Source organism: Lagenorhynchus albirostris, chromosome 5 (genome assembly GCF_949774975.1).
Source record: "Lagenorhynchus albirostris chromosome 5, mLagAlb1.1, whole genome shotgun sequence".
Lineage (NCBI taxonomy): Eukaryota > Metazoa > Chordata > Mammalia > Artiodactyla > Delphinidae > Lagenorhynchus > Lagenorhynchus albirostris.
This window is the reverse complement of record NC_083099.1, coordinates 31495363-31517272: the sequence shown is the minus strand read 5'-3', so window position 1 is coordinate 31517272 and position 21910 is coordinate 31495363. Positions and strand designations below refer to the sequence as shown.

The 21910-nt window shown below is 36.9% G+C and overlaps 1 protein-coding gene across 6 annotated transcripts in view; it reads left to right on the top strand.

Moving 5' to 3' along the window:
- CEP63 (centrosomal protein 63) overlaps positions 1 to 21910 on the top strand; it is a 74344-nt gene that overhangs the window by 26626 nt on the left and 25808 nt on the right. For all 6 annotated transcript variants that reach the window (XM_060149806.1, XM_060149804.1, XM_060149803.1 and 3 more), the window contains one exon: positions 3731 to 3844. In XM_060149806.1, coding sequence (XP_060005789.1) covers positions 3731 to 3844 — 114 coding nt within the window. The remainder of the gene's footprint in view (positions 1 to 3730; positions 3845 to 21910) is intronic.

Below are 21910 nucleotides of genomic sequence, written 5' to 3'. Positions count from 1 at the left end.
ACATCTTCTTTATCCATTCATCTGTCGATGCACACTTAGGTTGTTTCCATGTCCTGGCTATTGTAAATAGAGCTGCAATGAACATGGTTGTACGTGACTCTTTTTGAATTATGGTTTTCTCAGGGTATGTGCCCAGTAGTGGGATTGCTGTGTCGTATAGTAGTTCTATTTTTAGTTTTTTAAGGAACCTCCATACTGTTCTCCATAGTGGCTGTATCAATTTACATTCCCACCAACAAGAAAATCCATCTTTGATTTTCATGTCATCAGCATATACCACCAACCAGTGTACATACAGCCAAAGTTAGTCATCTTCTGATCCCTGGTTACTCCCCTGTTCAAAGACTTCAGCTCCCAGTTCACTGTCATTCTCTCCAACCTTGTTCTTATCATAATTCTTGAGGATTTCAGTATCCACAGAGTTGATGCTTATAATACTGTGGTCTTTGAGTTCCTTGGTGTTCTTTCCTCCACGGATATTTTGATCTCCTATCTGTCTCTTCTCCCTTTTCCCATTGTCCTTCCTTAGGTGTTATCATTACCAATACTTGCAACCCTCCTAGAATCACATTTTTAAGCATCACATTCTCCAACTACCATCCCTGTCTTTTCAGCTCTCTCCCTCTGGCTCCTGATGCTCGATACTCACCTGACCCCCTCATCCCTTAAAGTGCTTGGATCCTGCCACTTGTCACTGCTCTGTCTCTACCTTGTGTCCTCAGTTACAAGTCCTTACCCAGCTTCCATCCCATGGTTACACTCCTTATATTCCCCTTCAATTCTGTGCTCTCTCTTACTTCATCGCCTTTGCTTGGCAAAACTGTAACTCTCATTAAATCCAGCTTTCTCCCCACTTTCTACCTGTCGTGTGGCAGACCATGGCTGGAGAAAAATATAATCGTGCTGATTGGCCTCATTTTAAATTCATGGTCACTCACCGCAAATGGGTCCTCATGCTGCCCAGAATCATATTATATTTCCCCTCACTCTCCTACTTTCCATAATGACTGTTTCATACGTTCTCTTTTCTTGAATTTTCAACACTTTTCCCCACATCCTCACTTTTGGATGATGATCTTTCTTTCTATTTCATTGAGAAAATAGAAAATAATTTTCACAAACTTCCAGCCTTGTGTCTATCTGCCTATTTGCAACTGCACCCGTATACCCTGCCTTCCTGCTGGAGGGACTGTCCATGCTCTCCCTATTCCCTACCCATGACATCACTCTAGAAATGCTCCTCTCTTCTGCATCATCAGGTTTTTCCTCCCTACTGGATATTTTCCACCAACATGCAAACTTACCCCCTCTTAAATATCCTTTCTTGACCTCTCTTCATACTCTGGATACTGCCCCATTTTTCTCCTTCATTTTATAACTAAACTACTTTATGTACCTATACTTGTCTCCAGTTCCTTTCCTTCCATTTTTCTTACACCCACTCAGTAAGGCTTTTGCCCCCTCTCTCTGCAGAAGCTATTTGCATGGAGGTCACCAGTGACTTCCCCATTACTCAAGCCTGTGGCCAGCCCTCATCTTCCCCATCCTGTCTGCAGCACTGGACCCAGCTGGTCTCCGTCCTCCTTACACCTCTTTCTGGATTTGGCTTGGAGAACGATTGCACTTTCCTGGGTTTTCTCCTAACTTGTTTGCCACTCTTTCTCAGTCTCTTTTGTTCCCCAACCTTTTAGCATTGGAACACCTCACGGTTGTGTCATTGTACTCTTCTTTTTTCTGTCTAGGCCCACTCCCTTGGTGATATCATTCAGTCTCATAGTTTTAAGCATTGTGTATATGTTGATAATTCCCACATTTGTGTATCTAGTCCTGACCTCTCCTTTTTGCTACAGAATAATTTCCAACCTCCTGTTTCACATCTCCAATGTCTAAAGCTGTCTCAAACTTGACATGTCCAAAATAAAGGTCCTGATTTTTTTCTCTCCTATCTTCCAGCACCATTTCTGTTTCAGTTAATGGCAACTCCATTCCTCAGATTGCTCAAGCCTAAAAACCTTGGAGTCACCCTTGATTTCTCTTTTCCCAGCACAATAGCCAGAATGATTCTGTTTTAATGTAAGTCAAATCATGTCCTCTCCTGTACATAAACCTTCCAGTAGCTTCTCTTAAAAGACAAAGTTATCATAATGACCTATGTAGTTTCACCGCCTGTTAACTCTGACCTTTCTCTTCCTTTTTTTCCTTTTACTCACTCATTCCAGCCACACCAACCTCCTTGCTCATCCTTGAACATACCAGGATGCTTCCACTTCAAGGCCTTGTACTTGCTGTTCCCTCTTCCCAGAATAGTATAACTTCATCCCTGTCTCCCTTGGTGTTTACTTAAATGTTACTCAATGTGGCCACTCCTTTTTAAAATTGCAGCCCCCAACTCTGAGCACTTCATGCTCTATTTTCCCCAAAACAGGTATAGTTGGCTTTCTGTATCTGTGGGTTCCGCATCCATGGATTCAACCAACCATGGATCTAAAATATTCTGGGGAAAAAAAATTCCAGAAAGTTCCAGAAAGCAAACCTTGAATCTGTCATGCACAAGCAACTATTTTCACAGCATTTACATTGTATTTACAACTATTTACATAGCATTTACATTGTATTAGGTATTATAAGTAATCTAGAAATGATTTCAAGTATATGGGAGGATGTGCATTGGTTATATGCAAATAATACACCATTTTATATAAGGGACGTGAGCATCTGTGGATTTTAGAATCTGCAGAGGCCTGGAACTAGTCCCCCACAGATACTGAGGGGTGACTGTATTACTATCTAAGGTACTGTACAATGAATGTGTTGCCTATCTCCCTCCAATTGAGTGGGGCTAGAATTTTTGTTTTGTTAAATAGTGTATCCCCAGCACCTAGAACAGTACCTGGCATGTATATGGTAGAAATAATGAATAAGTGAGTATCAGCTGGTGAACAGTAATTACCCTAAGCTAGCATGAGACTTCTGGAGTTGAGGCTCCTGGAGGACAGTGATGGAAAGACTGAGTTTCCTTTCTCTTTGGTTTGCCTCATTTTCATAAATACTGGGCTCATTTTCTTGATCGTGCAACTTGAAGTTACTATTGATCCATCATTGATTTTGAACTGTTTGGCTTTGGGTTACAGATAGCTGTTAAAATTTAATACAGATATTTCTTGTTATTCATGTCTTTGCAGTTCTGTTGAGATAATAAAAATTTGGATATCAAAGGATACTGTGTTAACTGAATCTATTTGGTTCCTGAGTTTTAGACACTGATAAGAATTGGGCTACCCAGGGATTTATCTGAAAATTTAATTGAATCTGTTCAGTTCCTGGGTTTGGATATCAAGAATTTGGGCAGTGAGGGGTATCTGTAATCATATTTTGAAATTTTCATTATCTTAGCATCAGTTTTCTGAAAAATCACTAAAAAAATTATTAGCAACCCTTAGGTGGCAGCAGATCTTTGAAAATCATGAATCCAGTATTTAGCATCTGTGTTTCATACTCTTCACCATTAGGGTGTTAAATTTAGAAAGACAGATCTCCAGAGGCACAGTATGTAAGGAATTTAGTATTACTCTATAGTTCTATCAGCTAAGTGAGTAATGGGGCTCCTGCTGTGGAGAAAGGTGCATGTGTACCCAGGGACCTGGGGAACAATTAAAGTAAAAGTGAATCTGGAAAGTAGTGACAGCAAGGGGAAGCACTTAGAAGTTAAGTACCTTAATTGCTTCTTCAGGAATTTCGTCAGAAATCACTGGACTGGGAGAAGCAGCGCTTGATTTATCAGCAACAGGTATCTTCTCTGGAGGCTCAAAGGAAGGCTCTGGCTGAACAATCAGAGATAATTCAGGTAAGTTTAAGACATTTTGGGATAATGAGAGGCAGAGAGGTTTTGATTAAATTTGAGCAGGCTTAATGCTGTGCGCATGTGCTCACCATGTCCACCCACATCCCCACGCCCTCTTGCTCCCTTGCTTGCTGCTTTTCTCAGCGGTTCCTAACTCCTCACTCCTGCTCTTTCTTGCTCTCTCACTCTGTCACTGTCTTGCATTCTCATGCTCACTCCACACTCACATTTGTTACACTCTCCTAATCTTGGTCTCTCCCTCTCTCCTTTTCTCTTTCTACCTCTGCTCTCTCTGTCTCCTTTTCCATTTCTTTCTGGCTCTGGCTTACTTATTCTGGCTGTTTCTGGCTCTTGCCTTGGTTCCACTTCTGTCTGTGTCTTGTTCCATCTCTGATAGTTCGGAGTGTCTTGGCTGAGGTCCCTCAGCCAGGGAGCTTCGGCCAGTCCACCTGTTTGGACACAAATATTGAAAGATTCACACTAACTAAAAGCAGTATCTTTGTGGTAACAGAAACACTTCTTAGAACACTACTAGAAACTGTTTTTTAATGAAAAAGTAATGGCTTAAACAAAACAAAAAATTAGCTACCCAATTTAGGAACTTTCTTCTTAGAACGTATTCAGTTTGTTTGCTTTTTCAATTAAAAACCAAGATCAAAAGGGAAATGAAAATAGAGGGTAGTGAATATTTGTGACCATCTTCTGTGTGCTAGACACTGTCTCAGTGCTTCTTCTAAATGTAGTTATCTAGAATATATAGTTATATGTTATCTGTTTAATACCATGATAATTTGTCAAGGTTGGTAGTTATCTCAGTTTTATAGAAGAGAGAATTACTGGAGAAGTTAAGAGAGCTAGAGAGAAGCTCTAAAAAACTTTTTTAAAGAAACAATCTGTATTATTTGCTGCTCTAAGTTTCAGTAATATATTGGCTTTTAATCATCCCCCCTGAAATATCAGCAGGCTAGTAAACTACCACAAATGGCTCTGCTGTTAGTGAGTCTACTCAGAATGGCAAGAGGGGCCCACAGCAATCTCAAGGAACAAAATTATTTACTAGGCTGCAGCAAGCTATGCAGCCAGAGTGGGCCAGTAAAATCCTGGATGTCTAGACCAGCGTTTTTTGGCCTGAATGCTAAAGCACTGTATAAACATAAATAGCTGTAAGATATTGTAGGCCTCAGATTGGCAAAATAGAAAATTGAGTCCTGGTTTTTAAGTTCTCAATTATTCATCTATGTAGTATGCTTATTGTTGATTGTAGATCCTTTTTTCAAATTACTATTGTGATTACTCAGCATAATTAAAGCTTCATTGTTAGTAAAAATGAGATTTTTATTTACCATAATTTAGCTGGGGCTAGAGTAAGATGCCTATAAAAAGCCAACGTTTGTTTTCCCTACTTAAAGGTATTTGAATTATTCTTCTGATAGTTTTCTTTAAACTAAAACTGCTCTGATTAAGTAAAAAGTGTTACTTATATTTCTTTCTCCCTTGTGGTCCTCATTTAAAATTTTTTTAAAAAATGAATTTCTGTATACTCATTACCCAGCAATAATAGTTATCATTTTGCCAATCTTTTAAAAAATTGTGGTAAAAAGCATTAAAACTTACCATCTTAACCATTTTAAAGAGTACAGTAGTGTTAACTATATGCCCCTTGTTGTGTAACAAATCTCTAGAACTTTTTCATCTTGCAAGACTAAGACTCTTTGAGCAACAACTCATTTTGCCAATTTTGTTTCATCCTTCCCTACTTTTTACTTTTGGCTGGAATATTACAGAGCAAATCACAGACATTGTCTTATTTCACAGACAGACATTGTCTTTTTTTTTAAAAAAATGGACATACCAGAGTCACATTAACAGACTAACTTCTTAAATAATTTAATATCTAGTCTGTTCAAATTTCCTGAGTTGTGTGAAATAATGTCTTGGACTCCAGTTAAGGTTGAAACATTGCATTTTGTTGATATGTGAATCACCATTGAACAATAAAGGTAGAAAGTTTTGCAGATTGGATAAATGGATATCAACATCCACACTTCCCCTCAATTTAAAAAAAAAATTGATGTAAAGTTTTTTCTTCTGTATTTTTTAACATCTAAAAGTGGAGTTCAGGGAATTCCCTGGCGGTCCAGTATTTAGGACTGAGTGATTTCACTGCTGTGGGCCCAGGTTCAGTCCCTGGTTGGGCAACTAAGATACCTCAAGCCACATAACCAAAAAAAAAAAAAAAGTGGAGTTCAGAATAACTTCTCACTGTTTGAGTCATATATTTGCTTGATTTTTTTCTTTTAGTCAGCTATTAAAATGACATAATACATGTTCATTTTAGAAAAATGAGAAAATGTAGATGAAATGAGAATTAAATAAAATTACTCATAATTCCATCCTTTAGAGATTTACCATGGTTAACATTTGCATGTAAGTTTCTTCTGACTTTTTCTGTGCTTGTACGCTGTGCACATTGCATTCATGTACATTTGGTAGGAAAAACACTGTATGTGTGTGTATGGGAAGAGAGGAATAGTTGCAAACTTAAAAAATTACTAAGAATGGCAAAATGTTGATAATTGTTGAAGCTAGGTGATGAATCTATAGGGGTTCATCATCTTACTCTTTCCATATTGTATACATTTGAAATTTTCCATACAACATAATGTGAAAATGTAAATTATATGCTTACAATGTGACAGGCAGTATGCTAATAAGCACTTTATAATGCAATATTTTATTTAATTTTCACAAGTTAAAAATTTTCCTTTTTAAATACATGTCAACAAATGTGAGTCATAATGATTGTATAGAAGTTCAATCTACCATTAAATGTCTTCATTTATATAACCAATCTTTTGTTGTGGAACATACAGTTTTTTAATTTTTTCACTCTTATAAATAGTGCATGGGTGAACATCCTTATTTAAATATTTAGGAGTATATGTCCATTTATTTTCTTAGGAAATGACCCTAGAAGTGAGATTGCTGCATCAGAGTAGTAATACATTCTTAAAGATTTTAATATATATTGTCAAAGTACTCTTCAAAGGTGCATTGATACACACTTTCACCAGCAGTGTTTGGGAATGTCCATTTCCTCACACTTTCTCAATATTGTCCATTTCCTCCCACTCTCAGTATTGGGCACTATTATTTATTTTATTATTTTTTAAAATTTCTCCTACTTTTAGGCTTGTCTTTGTCAATCTGATAGGTGGAAAAAATGGTATCTGATTATTTGTTTTAATTTGTATTTCTTTAATTATGAATGAGATTGAGCATTTTTTTCATCTACTTATGGCTATTTCCATTCTTTTGTAAATTATTTATGTTCTTTGCTCTTTTTTCTAGTTATTTTATTTATCAAAATCTGTTGTAATTTTAATCAGTAGAGATAATATTTTAAACTTTGTTAATTAGGAGAATACTTTCTATAAACTCAGTATATTTTTTCTTTCAGAACAGTAAAATAAAAATGTCTAAATGTACAAAGCACTAATCACTCTGACATATTGTGTGGAAGAATGTACAGCAGTTCAAGTCACAATACACTGATTTTCAAAAACCAATATATTTTCTTCTATTTCAATCAAGCATTAGAGTCTGAGACCCAGAAGAGGTCATAATGAAACCTTATCCAACCAAATCAGAACTAAAAAAAAAAAAATTTAAACCAGTAATGCACTTGTGTAGCCTCTTAGCACAGTTACCAAATGCTGCTTACATACATTCAACATCTAGCTTACTGGCATGATTTTTTATAAAAATGAGAAAATTTTGCAGATATATGATTAGAAAGTACACAGATTGCATTACATTAAACACAAAGGCAGTGTGGTCCTTGTAGGAGAAGTCAAGTCAGTACCCCTTGGTAGAAATGTTCTATAAAAATGTGTCACATTGAAGCATCAGTGTTTTCAGCCAATTATCTGTCCCTGATGTATTTCCTTGGAGTATATGATCTGTCAGGACTTCAGGTTTCTTAATCCAAAATATCTGACTGAATTTAGGTACATCTGGAAAGCAGCTGAAAGGGTTTCTCCAATAGTCTGACATCACAGAAAGTGGGTTGAGAAATCCCTCTCTTTACCTGAAGACGTACTTGTTCTACTTCAGGCGTCAACAGCTCACAGAAGAAAAGAAAAAAACAATCAAAACTTCCCCTCCCACACAATCCCACACAAGCTAAACAAAAACTACCCCCTCCCCCCATAAAACCCCAGCACCAAAGTGTCAATCATTCCTGGGAAATAGAACATACCCCTTGGATTCTCTGATTTATTAACTGTTCAAACTTGAAGGACAGAAATGACCTTATGTCCTTGTGGGGAGGAAGGAAGACATGTTAATAATGACTGTAGAGCCATTGAGACAGTGCATTATCTATTACACAATCAACTTAGAGCCCTGTCCTCCAACAGAGGTGGCCACAACTTCATTTAAATTCTTTGCTCATTTTTTTAAGGATATTTATATTTTACTATTTTGAAAGAGCTCTTCCTACATTAAATATATTAACTCTTTGCTGTTTCATTGCAATTGTGTGTGTTTTCCCAGTTTACCTTAATTCTGCTTAGTAATTTTTATGGAAATACAATTGTTTTATAAACAATTGTTTAGAATGGCTTAATTCTATTAGTTTTTTAAGGTTTTTATCTTGGTTGTCATACTGTAAATCCTTACTAAGCCAAGATTTCTTCTAATGCTTTATAATTTCTTCTTAATATATTTGATCTGAAAATTATTTTGGTATAAGGAATTTGGTAGGAATCTATATTTGTCTTTTTCCAAATGGTTATCCACATAATTTGTTGACTGTTACATTTTGAGAACTTTACAGAATGATTCTAAAATTCATATGGAAGGATAAATGAATGGTACTAGGCAACATTTTTAAAAAGAAGAGTAAAGATGATGTTTCTTTTATCAAATATTAAAATGTATTAAATTTAAAAGTACAGTTGTTAAACAACATGACAATTATTATATGCAAAGACAGAATGATGGTTATTATAAGCATAGGAAAATATCAGTATAGTCACTAAAACATAAGGTCTTTTCTGTTTAGAGGTCAAAGAATCACTTGCTCCTTTCCCTCCTGCTCAAATAATATAAGAGTGAAAAGGAAACATTCAGGGAAATCTTAGAGAACATAAGAACATTTGAAAAAAAAAATAAAAGTATTAAGCCAATACAGAGTGTAAAATATTTAGCTTATTCATAGTATGTGAGAAAAGTAAAGGCTGCATTGTATATGTTTTCCTTTTGAAATATTTAGATGAGCTATGTGATATTGTTCAAGTTAGTTTTAGATCCTCTGTTCAATTATATATGTATATTTATAGGTTTGAATATATGTTATATTTTTAAAAGCACCATTTTCCTTATGAGGAAAAGATGATCCTAACTGAAATGTTAATCTGTTGTCTTGGTAGAATTATCACAGAGTTAATTGAATTGGCTCAGACCTACTGTTTAAAAGTTTATGATGACAGAGACACAACAGTGATAAGAAGGTCTTACTGGGAGCTATACTGTTAATGGGCTGGCTCTTCAAGCTGCTACTTAGTGGAAATACTGCAGAGCTGTGGCCTGCACTGACACATTTGGAGTTGACTCTGATGGGGAGCTTCGTAAAAATTGATGCCTGCAGTGGCCATAACGTCATGTTGAGATCCTTTGGAAAATAAAAAACCCTGTTGCTTTGTATCATATTCTTCTCAGTAATTTCACTATATGGAAAAGTTATTTTCTTGAAGTCCCAGGATTACATACCACAAAGCCAGGGGGGGATTTGTGTTCAACCCCCAATCCCCAGCCCTTCCAAACTATTTTCACACTTTCGCTGCCCACCCTCGGTTTTTGTTTTTATCTCCGTGACATAAATTGCTTTCTTAATTATTTCTTTACTTTTAACCACCTCTGTTGTGATTTATGTTGTTGAAATAATTCTACCCACTCCACTAGAATAGTTAGGATGCTATATATTATATTAATAAGAGGAAACTCTGGTTTCTGGTTCAAAAAATTAGTGGCAGTGGTTAGTGGGAAAAAAAGGTTTAAAAATATATTAGCCTTAAGATACCTCTTACACCAGATATTTAAGAGAAATAATCATTATTTTATAATGTTTATATTTTTATTTCTGACTCTCTTCATATTGGAAAGAGGTAGTCTTGAGATATTGTAGTGTAGCTTTGTCCAATAGAAATATGAGTCACCTATGTATAAAATTTTCTAGCAGTCACATTAAAAAAGTAAAAAGAAACAAAATTAATATATTCTGTTTATCTGAGTTTGTCAAAAATATTATTACATTCACGTTTTTAAAAAATTGGGTCTTTGATATTCAGTGTGTACTTCATGCTTTGAGTACATCTCAATTTGGACTAGCCACGATGCAGGTGTTCAGTGGCTACGTGTGGCTAGTGACTGCTGTATTGGCCTAGTGTATTCATTCTAGTTAATGAAAATTTAGAATTTGTTCTTGCAATAATTATGTAATTTTCACTATGCTTAAGAATGGTGTATTTGTATGTGATTGAAATATTGAATAATTAAAGATAGGCTATGCCTGCCCACAGCAGTCATGGCCAGGCTTTACAGTCAGCTGGCCTGGGGACCAATCCCACCTACCAGTATGCCTGCAGTAATTGTGGTCCAACGTAACAGGAGGGCACACCCACACAGGGGATACCCCTGGAGCACTTGGCTGAAGATGTAGCTGATATACCTCATACATAGAAACGAACATAGAGTTAGGCAAACACAGAAGAGACAAAGGAATATCTTCCAAATGAAAGCTAAGACCAAATCTCAGGGAAAGAAAACTATATGAAGCAGAGATAAGCAATTTACCAGATAAAGAGTTCAAAGTAATAGTCATAAAGAGTCTCCAAACTTGAGACAAGAGTGGATGAACTCAGTAAGAGCTCAAAGTGATAGAAAATATAAAGATCCAGTCAGAACTGAAAAATACAATAACTGAAATGAAAAATGCACTAGAGGGGATCAAAAGCAGATTAGAGAATGTAAAAGAATGGATCAGCAATCTGGAAGACAGGGGAGTAGAAATTATCCAATCAAAACAGCAAAAAGAACAAAGGATTTTAAAAAATGAGGATAGTTTAAGGGATCCCTGAGATAACATCAAGCATACTATCATTGGCATTATAGGGGTCCTGGAAGGAGAAGAGAGAGAGAAAGGGTCAGAAAGCCTATTTGAAGAAATAATGACTGAAAACTTCCGTAACCTGGTGAAGGAAACAGGCATGAAAGTCCAGGAAGCCCAGGAGTTCCAAACAAGATGAATCCAAAGAGGCTCACATAAAAACACAATATAATTAGATGTTAAAAGTTAAAAATAAAGAGAATCTTAAAAGCATCGACACGTGTGCACACACACACAGGAGCTAGTTACGTAAAAAGGAATCCCCCACAGGTTGTCAGCTGATTTTTAAGCAGAAACTTTACAGACCAGAAGGAACTGGCATGATATATTCAAAGTGCTGAAAGAAAAAAACTTAACAACCAAGAGTACTCTTAACTGGCAAGGTTAGAGCTTCGAAGGCTCAGAGGAGAGTACAGCAGCTGGCTTGTGGCAGGCAGAACAGAGAAAGAGCAACACAGACAATCCTGGCCACCTCACTACTCCCCAGCTGGAGACATGTATCTGATGGTGCACATGGGGGCTGGGTGCTGAAACTTGGGCTTCAGAGGACAGACCTGGGGAGAGGACTGGGGTAGGCTGCATGGAGATAGCCTGAAGGGGCTGGAGTGTTGGCCAGGCCACAACTGGGAGTGTATGCAGGACAGAGCCCAGGTCCACTTTAGAAGCTGCATGGTTAAGATGCATGCAAAGGGATACGTGGGGCCCCATGATGGGAGCCTCATTTTCAGTGTGCTTGCAGTGGGTATGGCTCTGCTTCTATGAGCTCTGGGAGTGTGCAGTTGCGGGAGGGTTGCCCACACACGGAAGCCCACACACGGAAGCGGGGCTGGAATTTGAGCAGATCCCCAGGGGCCACATGACTTTGGAAGCAGGGCTGAAATCTGAGCCATGTCTGACGGCTTTGCAACTTAAGTGGATTTACACTGAGGTGCCTTTGTAAGCTCATTGTTATCAGGACATCAGAGCAGATTACTGGTGCTCCTGTGGTTGGGGTGGGTCTGGAGTTAGCAGCTGTGGGCTTTGTGGGCAGGCACTCGTGGAGCCAGGGCCAGGGTCTGCACTGATACTGTAGCTCCCATGGTGGGTCCAGGTGCACAACTACTCGTGACTGTGGTGGGTCCCAGTGCCTGATATAAGTAGATCTGTGCCAGTGGATCTGTACTGGTGACTTTGTGAGCACAGTGCCTGAGGACACCTGGTCCTACATTCCCACAGCTGAGGTGGGCCTGCAGGCAGTGTCAACAACAGTGTACTTTGTGAGCATGCACAATGGGTGATGGACAACACCACAGAGCATACTTCCTGATGGACAGCTCCTGTGGAGGAATGCTCTGTGACTCCTCTCCCAGTGGAAGTTCTCCAGTCCCACCTACCCCACACTGAAGCTCACAAATAGATCTGGGGGCTTCTACTCCAACAACTGGGGAGAGACCCTGTTCCTGACAGGGCTTTGACAACCACAGAGCAAAGAGGAGGTGGCCCCGCTCAACATCCAGTGCAGGCTCTGGTCACTACAACACCAATCACACCCTGTATCAAGGGGATAACAGCCAGCACACCCTGAGGAAAGACATGGCAGGCACCCATACTAAAAAAAAGCCCTTGCACCAAAAACATTAGACTCACGCAGGCCACACAAGGATGCTCTCATAAAAACAGCCCTTCAAGACCACAGTAGATAACTATTTCTCCTAAATTTATAGAGTCAGAGAAATATAAGGATAATGGAGAAGCAGAGGAACCACTCCCAATTAAAAGAACAAGAGAAATCCCCTGAAAGAATAAACAATGAAACAGATCTCTCCAATCTACCAGACCCCAAAGTTCAAAAAGGAGGTAATAAAAATACTGAAGGAATTAAGAAAGGCTATCAATAGAAATGTAAATCACTGTAACAAGGTACTAGAAACTATAAAGAGGAGCCAATTAAAATTAGAAAACTCATTTGCCAAGATGAGAGCTGAACTAAAGGCAATAAATAGCAAACTAAATAATGCAGAAAAATGAATAAGTGATCTGAAAGATAGAATAATGGAAATCACCCAATCAGAACAGCAGACAGAAAGACAAAGAAAAATGAAAACAATGTATGAGACCGATGGGGTAATATAAAGCATCCCGACAAGTGCATAATACAGATCCCAGAAGGAGAAGAAAGAGAAAAAGGGATCGAAAGTTTATTTGAAAAAATTATGGCTGAAAACTTTCCAAATAGAAAAGAAGCAAGAATCTGTAGGGAAGAGAAAATCATAATTGGAAAGCAAATCACTTAAATAAGCCAGTACATAGATTAAAAATTTTTAGTGTGTGTGAAAGTGATGATAACTACAATGAACAGCAGAAGGATAAACATGAAGATATAAGAGAGGACATCAGAATCATAAGGTGTCAGGGAGGGGAGTAAGAAAATGTAGATTTTTTTTTTCAAGAATGTGTTTAAGCCTATATGACTATCAGTCTAAAGCAAGTATATATAGTAGTGGGTTAACATACTTGAAAAACGGGTAACAACAAATAAAAAGCATACAGTAGACTCATAAAAACCAAACAGAAGAGAACTCAAGTATAATACAAAAGAAAACCATCAAACCACAAAAGGAAAAACAAAAAGAGAGGAACAAAGAAGAAATACAAAATCAACTGGAAAATAAGTTTTAAGATGGCAGTAAATACATATCAATCAATAATTACTTTAAATGTTAGTGAACTAAATATTCCAGTCAAAAGACAGAGTGTCAGACTGGATAATAAAACAAGAGCCTACAGTATGCTGCCTACAAAAGACCCACTTTAGGGTGAAGGATGCACATCGGTTGAAAGTGAGAGGATGGAAGAAGATATTTCATGCAAACAGAATGACAAGAAAGCAGAGGTAACAATACTCAGACAAAATTTAAAGGTCATAAGGTACTATATAATGGTAAAAAAATAAATACAAGAAGAAGTTATTACACTCGTTAACATATATGCACCCAATATAGGAGCACCTAAATACATAAATACTAACAGACATAAAGGGAGAAATTGACAGGAATGTAATAATAGTAGGAGACTTTAACACCCCACTTATATCAATGGACAAGTCTTCCAGACAGAAAATCAATAAGGCAACAGAGATCCTAATTGACACAATAGAACAGTTAGACTTAATTGACATTTTCAGGACATTTCATCCAGAAAAAAAAAAAAAAGACTTAAAATACAAACTTTTCAACTGCACATGTAACATTCTCTAGGATAGACCACATACTAGGATGCAAAACAAGCCTCAGCAAATTTAAGAGAATAGAAGTTATTTCAAGCATCTTTTCTGATCACAATGGCATGAAACTAGAAATCAACCACAGAAAGAGAAACGAGAAAAAGAAAAAACGATTCTGTGGAGACTAAACAACATGCTACTAAAAAAACACTGGGTCAGTGATGAAATCAAAGAGGAAATTTAAAAATACTTTGAGACAAATGAAAATGAATACACAAACATGTGAAATCCTTGGGATGCAGCAAAAGCAGTTCTTAGAGGGAAGTTCATAGTGATACAGGCCTTCCTCAAAAAACGAGAAAAATCTCAAACAACCTAACCTACCACCTAATAGAATTAGAAAAAGAAGAACAAACAAAACCTAAAGTCAAAAGGAAGGAAATAATAAAGATTAGAGCGGAAATAAATAAAATAGAGATTAAAAAAAAAAATAGAAAAATAATAAAACCAAGAGCTGGTTTTCTGAAAGGGTAAACAAAATCAATAGACCTCTTGCTAGGCTCACCAAGAAGAAAAGAGAGAGGACCCAAATAAATAATATAATGTAACAAATGAAGGAGGAGAAATAACCAATACTGCAGAAATACCAAATAAAACCCCATAAGGTAATACTGTGAACAATTATATGCTAACATATTAGACCACCTAGAAGAAATGGACAAGTTTCTAGAAACATACAGCCCACCAAAACTGAATCAAGAAGAAATAGATAATTTGAAAACCCCAATCACTAGAAGTGAAATAGAATCTGTAATAAGCAAAAAAACAAAAACAAAAACACCCTGCAAACAAAAGTCCAGGACTGGATGCCTTCAATGGGGAATCTACCAGACAAAGAAGAACTTATATCGATTTTTCTCAAACTAATCCAAAATAGAGGAGGCAACACTCCCAAAGTCATTCTGTGAAGCCATTATCACCCCAATACCAAAACCAAAGACAGTACCAAAAAGAAAATTACAGGCCAATATCTTTGATGAATATAGATGCAGATATCCTCAATAAAGTATTAGCAAGCCGAATCCACCAACACATAAAAAAGGTGATACACCCCAGTCATGTTGGATTCATCCCAGGGTCACAAGGATGGTTCAGCTATGCAAATGAATCAATGTGATACACCACATCAACAAAACAGAAGACAAAAACCACAGGATCATCTCAATAGGTGCAGAAAAAGCATTTGATAAAATTCAATACCCATTCATGATAAGGACTCTTACCAAAGTGGGTATAGAAGGAACATATTTCTATATAATAAAAGCTATTTATGACAAACCCACAGCCAATATAATACTCAATGGTGAAAAGCTGAAAGCCTTCCTGCCAAAATCTGGAACAAGATAAGGATGCCCACTGTCACCACTTCTATTCAACATAGTACTGGAAGTCATAGTCAAAGCAGTCAGACAAAAAGAAATAAAAGGTATTCAAATTGGGAGGGAAGAGGTAAAATTGTCATTATATGCAGATGACACAATACTATATATAGAAAGCCCTAAAGACTCCACACAAAAACTACTAGAACTGATAAACAAATTCAGCAAGGTAGCAGGGTACAAGATTAACATACAGAAACTTGCTACGTTTCTTTACACTAACAATGAAATATCAGAAACGGAAAGTAAAAAAAAAAAAATCCCTTTAAAAGTTGTATCCCAAAAAATAAAATACTTACAGATAAACCTGACCAAGGAAATAAACGACTTATTTTCTGAGAACTATAAAACTTTGATAAAGGAAATTGAAGGTGATCCAAAAAATGGGAAGGTATCCCATGCTCTTGGATTGGAAGAATTAATATTGTTAAAATGGCCATACTACCCAAAGCAGTCTACAGATTTAATGCTATCTCTATCAAATTACCCATGACATTTTTCACAGAACTAGAACAAATAGTCCTAAAATATATGTGGAACCATAAAAGACCCAGAATTGCCAAAGCAATGTTGAGGGAAAAGAACAAAGCTGGAGCCATAACCCTCCCAGACTTCAGGCAATACTACAAAGCTACAGTAATCAAAACAGTGTGGGGCTTCCCTGGTGGCGCAGTTGGTTTAGAGTCCGCCTGCTGATGCAGGGGATGTGGGTTCGTGCCCCGGTCCAGGAGGGTCCCACGTGCTGCAGAGCGGCTGGGACCGTGAGCCATGGCCGCTGAGCCTGCGCGTCCGGAGCGCTCCGCAACGGGAGATGCCACAGCAGTGAGAGGCCCGCGTACCGCCAAAAAACAAAAAAAAGTGTGGTATTGGCACAAAAAAGGACATATGGATCAATGGAACAGAATAGAGAACCCAGAAATAAACCTCACACACCCACAGTCAGTTAATCTTTGTTAAAGGAGGCAAGAATATACAGTGGAGAAAAGACAGTCTCTTCAGCAGCTGGTGTTGGGAAAGTTGGGCAGCTGCAGGTAAATCAATGAAGTTAGAATACCCCCTCACACTATACACAAAAGTAAACTCACAGTGGCTTAAAGATTTAAATATAAGAAAATGACGCTATAAAATGCCTAGAACAGAACATAGGCAAAACATTATCTGACATAAATCGTAGCAGTGTTTGCTTAGGTCAGCCTCCCAAGGCAGTAGATAAAATAAAAAATAATCAAATGGGACTTAATCAAACTCAGAAGCTTTTGCACAGCTAAGGAAACGATAAACAAACGAAAAGACAACCTATAGATGGGGAGAAAATATTTGCAAACAATGTAATCAGCAAGGCCTTAGTTTTAAAAATATAGAAACAGCTCATAAAACTCAGTAACAAAAAGGTAACATAATCCAAAAATGGACAGATGACATAAATAGACATTTCTCCAGAGACCAATAAGCACATGAAAAGATGCTCAACACCGCTAATTATTAGAGAAATGCAAATAAAAACTACAGTGAGGTATTACCTCACACTGGTCAGAATGGCCATCATTAAAAGGTCTACAAATAATAAATGCTGGAGAGGATGTGGAGAAAAAGGGACCTTCCTACACTGTTGGCAGGAATGTAAATTGGTGCAGCCACTATGGAAAGCAGTATGGAGGTTTCCTTAAATACTAAAAATAGAGTTAACATATGACCCAGCTATCCCACTCCTGGGCATATATCAGGAGATAACTCTAATTCAAAAAGACACATACCCCAAATGTTCATAACAGCACTGTTTACAACAGCCAAAACATGGAAGCAACCTAAGTGTCCATTGGCAGATGAACGGCTAAAGAAGATATGGTATATATATACAATGGAATGATATAATGCCATTTGCAGCAGCATGCCATTTGCAGCAACATGGCTGGACCTAGAGATTAGCATACTAAGTGAAGTCAGACAGAATAAGACAAATATCACATGGTATCACTTATATGTGGAATCTAAAATATGATACAAGTGAAGTTATTTACAAAACAGAAACATACTCACAGACATAGAAAACAAACTTATGGTCACCAAATGGGAAAGCAGGGGTGAGGGGAGGGATAAATTAGGGTTTTGGGATTGGTATCTGGAAGCTACTGTGTATAAAATAAACAGCAAGGACCTACTGTACATCACAGTGAACTCTATTCAATATTGTGTAATAAATTATAATGGAAAAGAATATGAGAAACTATATATATATACATACATATCTTATATATATATGTATAACCGAATCACTTTGCTGTACACCAGAAGCTAAGACAACATTGTAAATTAACTATCTTCATTAAAAAAAATTGAAAAAGTAATAAAATAATAAAATTAGGTAAGTGATACACAAAATAAATGTAAAATATGCCATCAAAAACAAAATAGGGAGTAAAAATTTAGTGCTTTTAAATGCACTCAAATTTAAGCAACCATTAAGTTAAAATAGGTAAGTTGTTAACATATGAACCTCGTGATAACCACAAACCAAAAACCTGTAACAGATACACAAAAAATAAAGACAGAGGAATCCAAACATAACACTAAAGAAAGTCATCAAATTCCAAGGGAAGAGACCATGAGAAGAAGAAAGGAATGGAGAAGAAGTACAAAACAACCAGGAATTAACAAAGTGGCAATTAGTCCATACCTATCAATAGTTACTTTAAATGTAAACGGACTAAGTGTTCCAAAAAACAGAGGGTGGCTGAATGGATAAAAAAGGAAGAGATTCACCTATAAGATCTCTCTTCAAATCTAAAGTCTTGCACAGACTGAAAGTGAAGGGATGTAAAAATATATTCCACGCAAATGGAAACAAAAAGAAAACTGGAGCAGCAATACTAATATCATACAAAATAGACTTTTTTAAATAGGTTTATTTATTCATTAATGAAAAATTTAATGTTTATTAGGCATAATAGAGGTGGATTTAACTCAATCCCATTAAAAATTTGCATGTACATTTTATTAATTTATTTTATTAGTCATCAATTTTATGCACATCAGTGTATACATGTCAATCCCAGTAGCCCAATTCATCACACCCTCACCTCCTCCACCCCCGCGCCTTTCCGCCTTTCGTGACCATACGTTTGTTCTCTGCATCTGTGTCTCAATTTCTGCCCTGCAAACCAGTTCATCTGTACCATTTTTCTAGGTTCCACATATATGTGTAAATATACGATATTTGTTTTTCTCTTTCTGACTTACTTCACTCTGTATGAGTCTCTAGATCCATCCACATCTCAACAAGTGACCCAATTTCGTTCCTTTTTATGACTGAGTAATATTCCATTGTATATATGGACCACATCTTTATCGATTGATCTGTCGATGGGCGTTTAGGTTGCTACCATGACCTGGCTATTGTAAATACTGCTGCAGTGAACATTGAGGTGCATGTGTCTTTTTGAATTATGGTTTTCTCTGGGTATATGCCCAGTAGTGGGATTGCTGGATCATATGGTAATTCTACTTTTAGTTTTTTAAGGAACCTCCATACTGTTCTCCATAGTGGCTGTATCAATTTACATTCCCACCAACAGTGCAAGAGGGTTCCCTTTTCTCCACACCCTGTCCAGCATTTGTTGTTTCTAGATTTTCTGATGATGCCCATTCTAACTGGTGTGGGGTGATACCTCATTGTAGTTTGATTTGCATTTCTCTAATAATTAGTGATGTGGGGCAGCTTTTCATGTGCTTCTTGGCAATCTGTATGTCTTCTTTGGAGAAATGTCTATTTAGGTCTTCTGTGTATTTTTGGATTGGGTTGTTTGTTTTTTTAATATTGAGCTGCATGAGCTGTTTATATATTTTGGAGATTAATCCTTTGTCCGATGATTCGTTTGCAAATATTTCTCCCATTCTGAGGGTTGTTTTTTCATCTTGTTTATGGTTTCCTTTGCTGTGCAAAAGCTTTTAAGTTTCATTAGGTCCCATTTGTTTATTTTTGTTTTTATTTCCATTACTCTAGGAGGTGGATCAAAAAAGATCTTGCTGTGATTTATATCAAAGAGTGTTCTTCCTATGTTTTCGTCTAAGAGATTTATAGTGTCCGGTCTTACATTTAGGTCTCTAATCCATTTTGAGTTTATTTTTGTGTATGGTGTTAAGGAGTTTTCTAATTTCATTCTTTTACATGTAGCTGTCCAGTTTTCACAGCACCACTTATTGAAGAGACTGTCTTTTCTCCATTGTATATCCTTGCCTCCATTGTCATAGATTAGTTGACCATAGGTGCATGGGTTTATCTCTGAGCTTTGTATCTTGTTCCATTGATCTATGTTTCTGTTTTTGTGCCAGTACCATATTGTCTTGATTACTGTAGCTTTCTAGTATAGTCTGAAGTCAGAGAGTCTGATTCCTCCAGCTCCATTTCTTTTCCCTCAAGACTGCTTTGGCTATTCGGGGTCTTTTGTGACTCCATACAAATTTTAAGATATTTTGTTCTAGTTCCGTAAAATATGCCATTGATAATTTGATAGGGATTGCATTGAATCTGTAGATTACTTTGGGTAGTATAGTAATTTTCACAATATTGATTCTTCCAATCCAAGAACATGGTATATCTCTCCATCTGTTGGTATCATCTTTAATTTCTTTCATCAGTGTCTTATAGTTTTCTGCATACAGGTCTTTTATCTCCCTAGGTAGGTTTATTCCTAGGTATTTTATTCTTTTTGTTGCAGTGGTAAATGGAGTGTTTCCTTAATTTCTTGTTCAGATTTTTCATCATTAGTGTATAGGAATGCAAGAGATTTCTGTGCATTAATTTTGTGTCCTGCAACTTTACCAAATTCATTGATTAGTTCTAGTAGTTTTCTGGTGGCATCTTTAGGGTTCTCTATGTGTAGTATCATGTCATCTGCAAACAGTGACAGTTTTACTTTTCTTTTCCAATTTGTATTCCTTGTATTTCTTTTTCTTCTCTTATTGCTGTGGCTAGGACTTCCAAAACTATGTTGAATAATAGTGGTGAGAGTGGACATCCTTGTCTCATTCCTGATCTCAGAGGAAATCTTTCAGTTTTTCACAATTGAGAATGATGTTTGCTGTGGGTTTGTAGTATATGGCCTTTATTATGTTGAGGTAGGTTCCCTCTGTGCCCACTTTCTGGAGAGTTTTTATCATAAATGGGTGTTGAATTTTCTCAGAAGTTTTTTCTGCATCTATTGAGATGATCATATGGTTTTTATTCTTCAGTTTGTTAATGTGGTGTATCACATTGATTGATTTGCATTTATTGAAGAATCCTTGCATCCCTGGGATAAGTCCCACTTGATCATGGTGTATGATCCTTTTAATGTGTTGTTGGATTCTGTTTGCTAGTATTTTGTTGAGGATTTTTGCATCCATATTCATCAGTGATATTGCTCTGTAATTTTCTTGTTTTGTAGTATCTTTGGTTTTGGTATCAGGGTGATGGTGGCCTCATAGAATGAGTTTGGGAGTTTTCCTTCCTCCACAATTTTTTCGAAGAGTTTGAGAAGGATGGGTGTTAGCTCTTCTCTAAATGTTTGATAGAATTCACCTGTGAAGCCATCTGGTCCTGGACTTTTGTGTGTTGGAAGATTTTTAATCACAGTTTCAATTTCAATACTTGTGATTCGTCTGTTCATATTTTATATTTCTTCCTGGTTCAGTCTTGGAAGGCTATAACTTTCTAAGAATTTGTGCAGTTCTTCCAGGTTGTCCATTTTATTGGCATAGAGTTTCTTATAGTAGTCTCTTAGGATGCTTTGTGTTTCTGTGGTATCTGTTGTAGCTTCTCCTTTTTCATTTCTAATTTTAATGATTTGAGTCCTCTCCCTCTTTTTCTTGATGAGTCTGGCTAATGGTTTATCAATTTCAGAATAGACTTTAAAACAAAGACTGTAACAAGAGACAAAGAAGGTCATTACATAATGATTAAGGAACCAATTCATCAAGAGGACGTAATACCTGTAAATATGCACCAAACATAGGAGCACCTAAATACATAAAGCAGACGTAAAGGGAGATATTGACAGTAATGCAGTAATAGTAGGGGGCTGTGACACCTCATTTACATGAATACATATGTCATCCATACAGAAAATCAATGACACAACATTGGCCTTAAATGATACATTAGACCAGATGGACTTAATAAATATATAAAGAATATTTCACCCCAGAACAGCAGAATGCAGATTCTTTTTAAGTCCATATGGAACATTCTCCAGAGTAGATCACATGTTAGGTCACAAAAC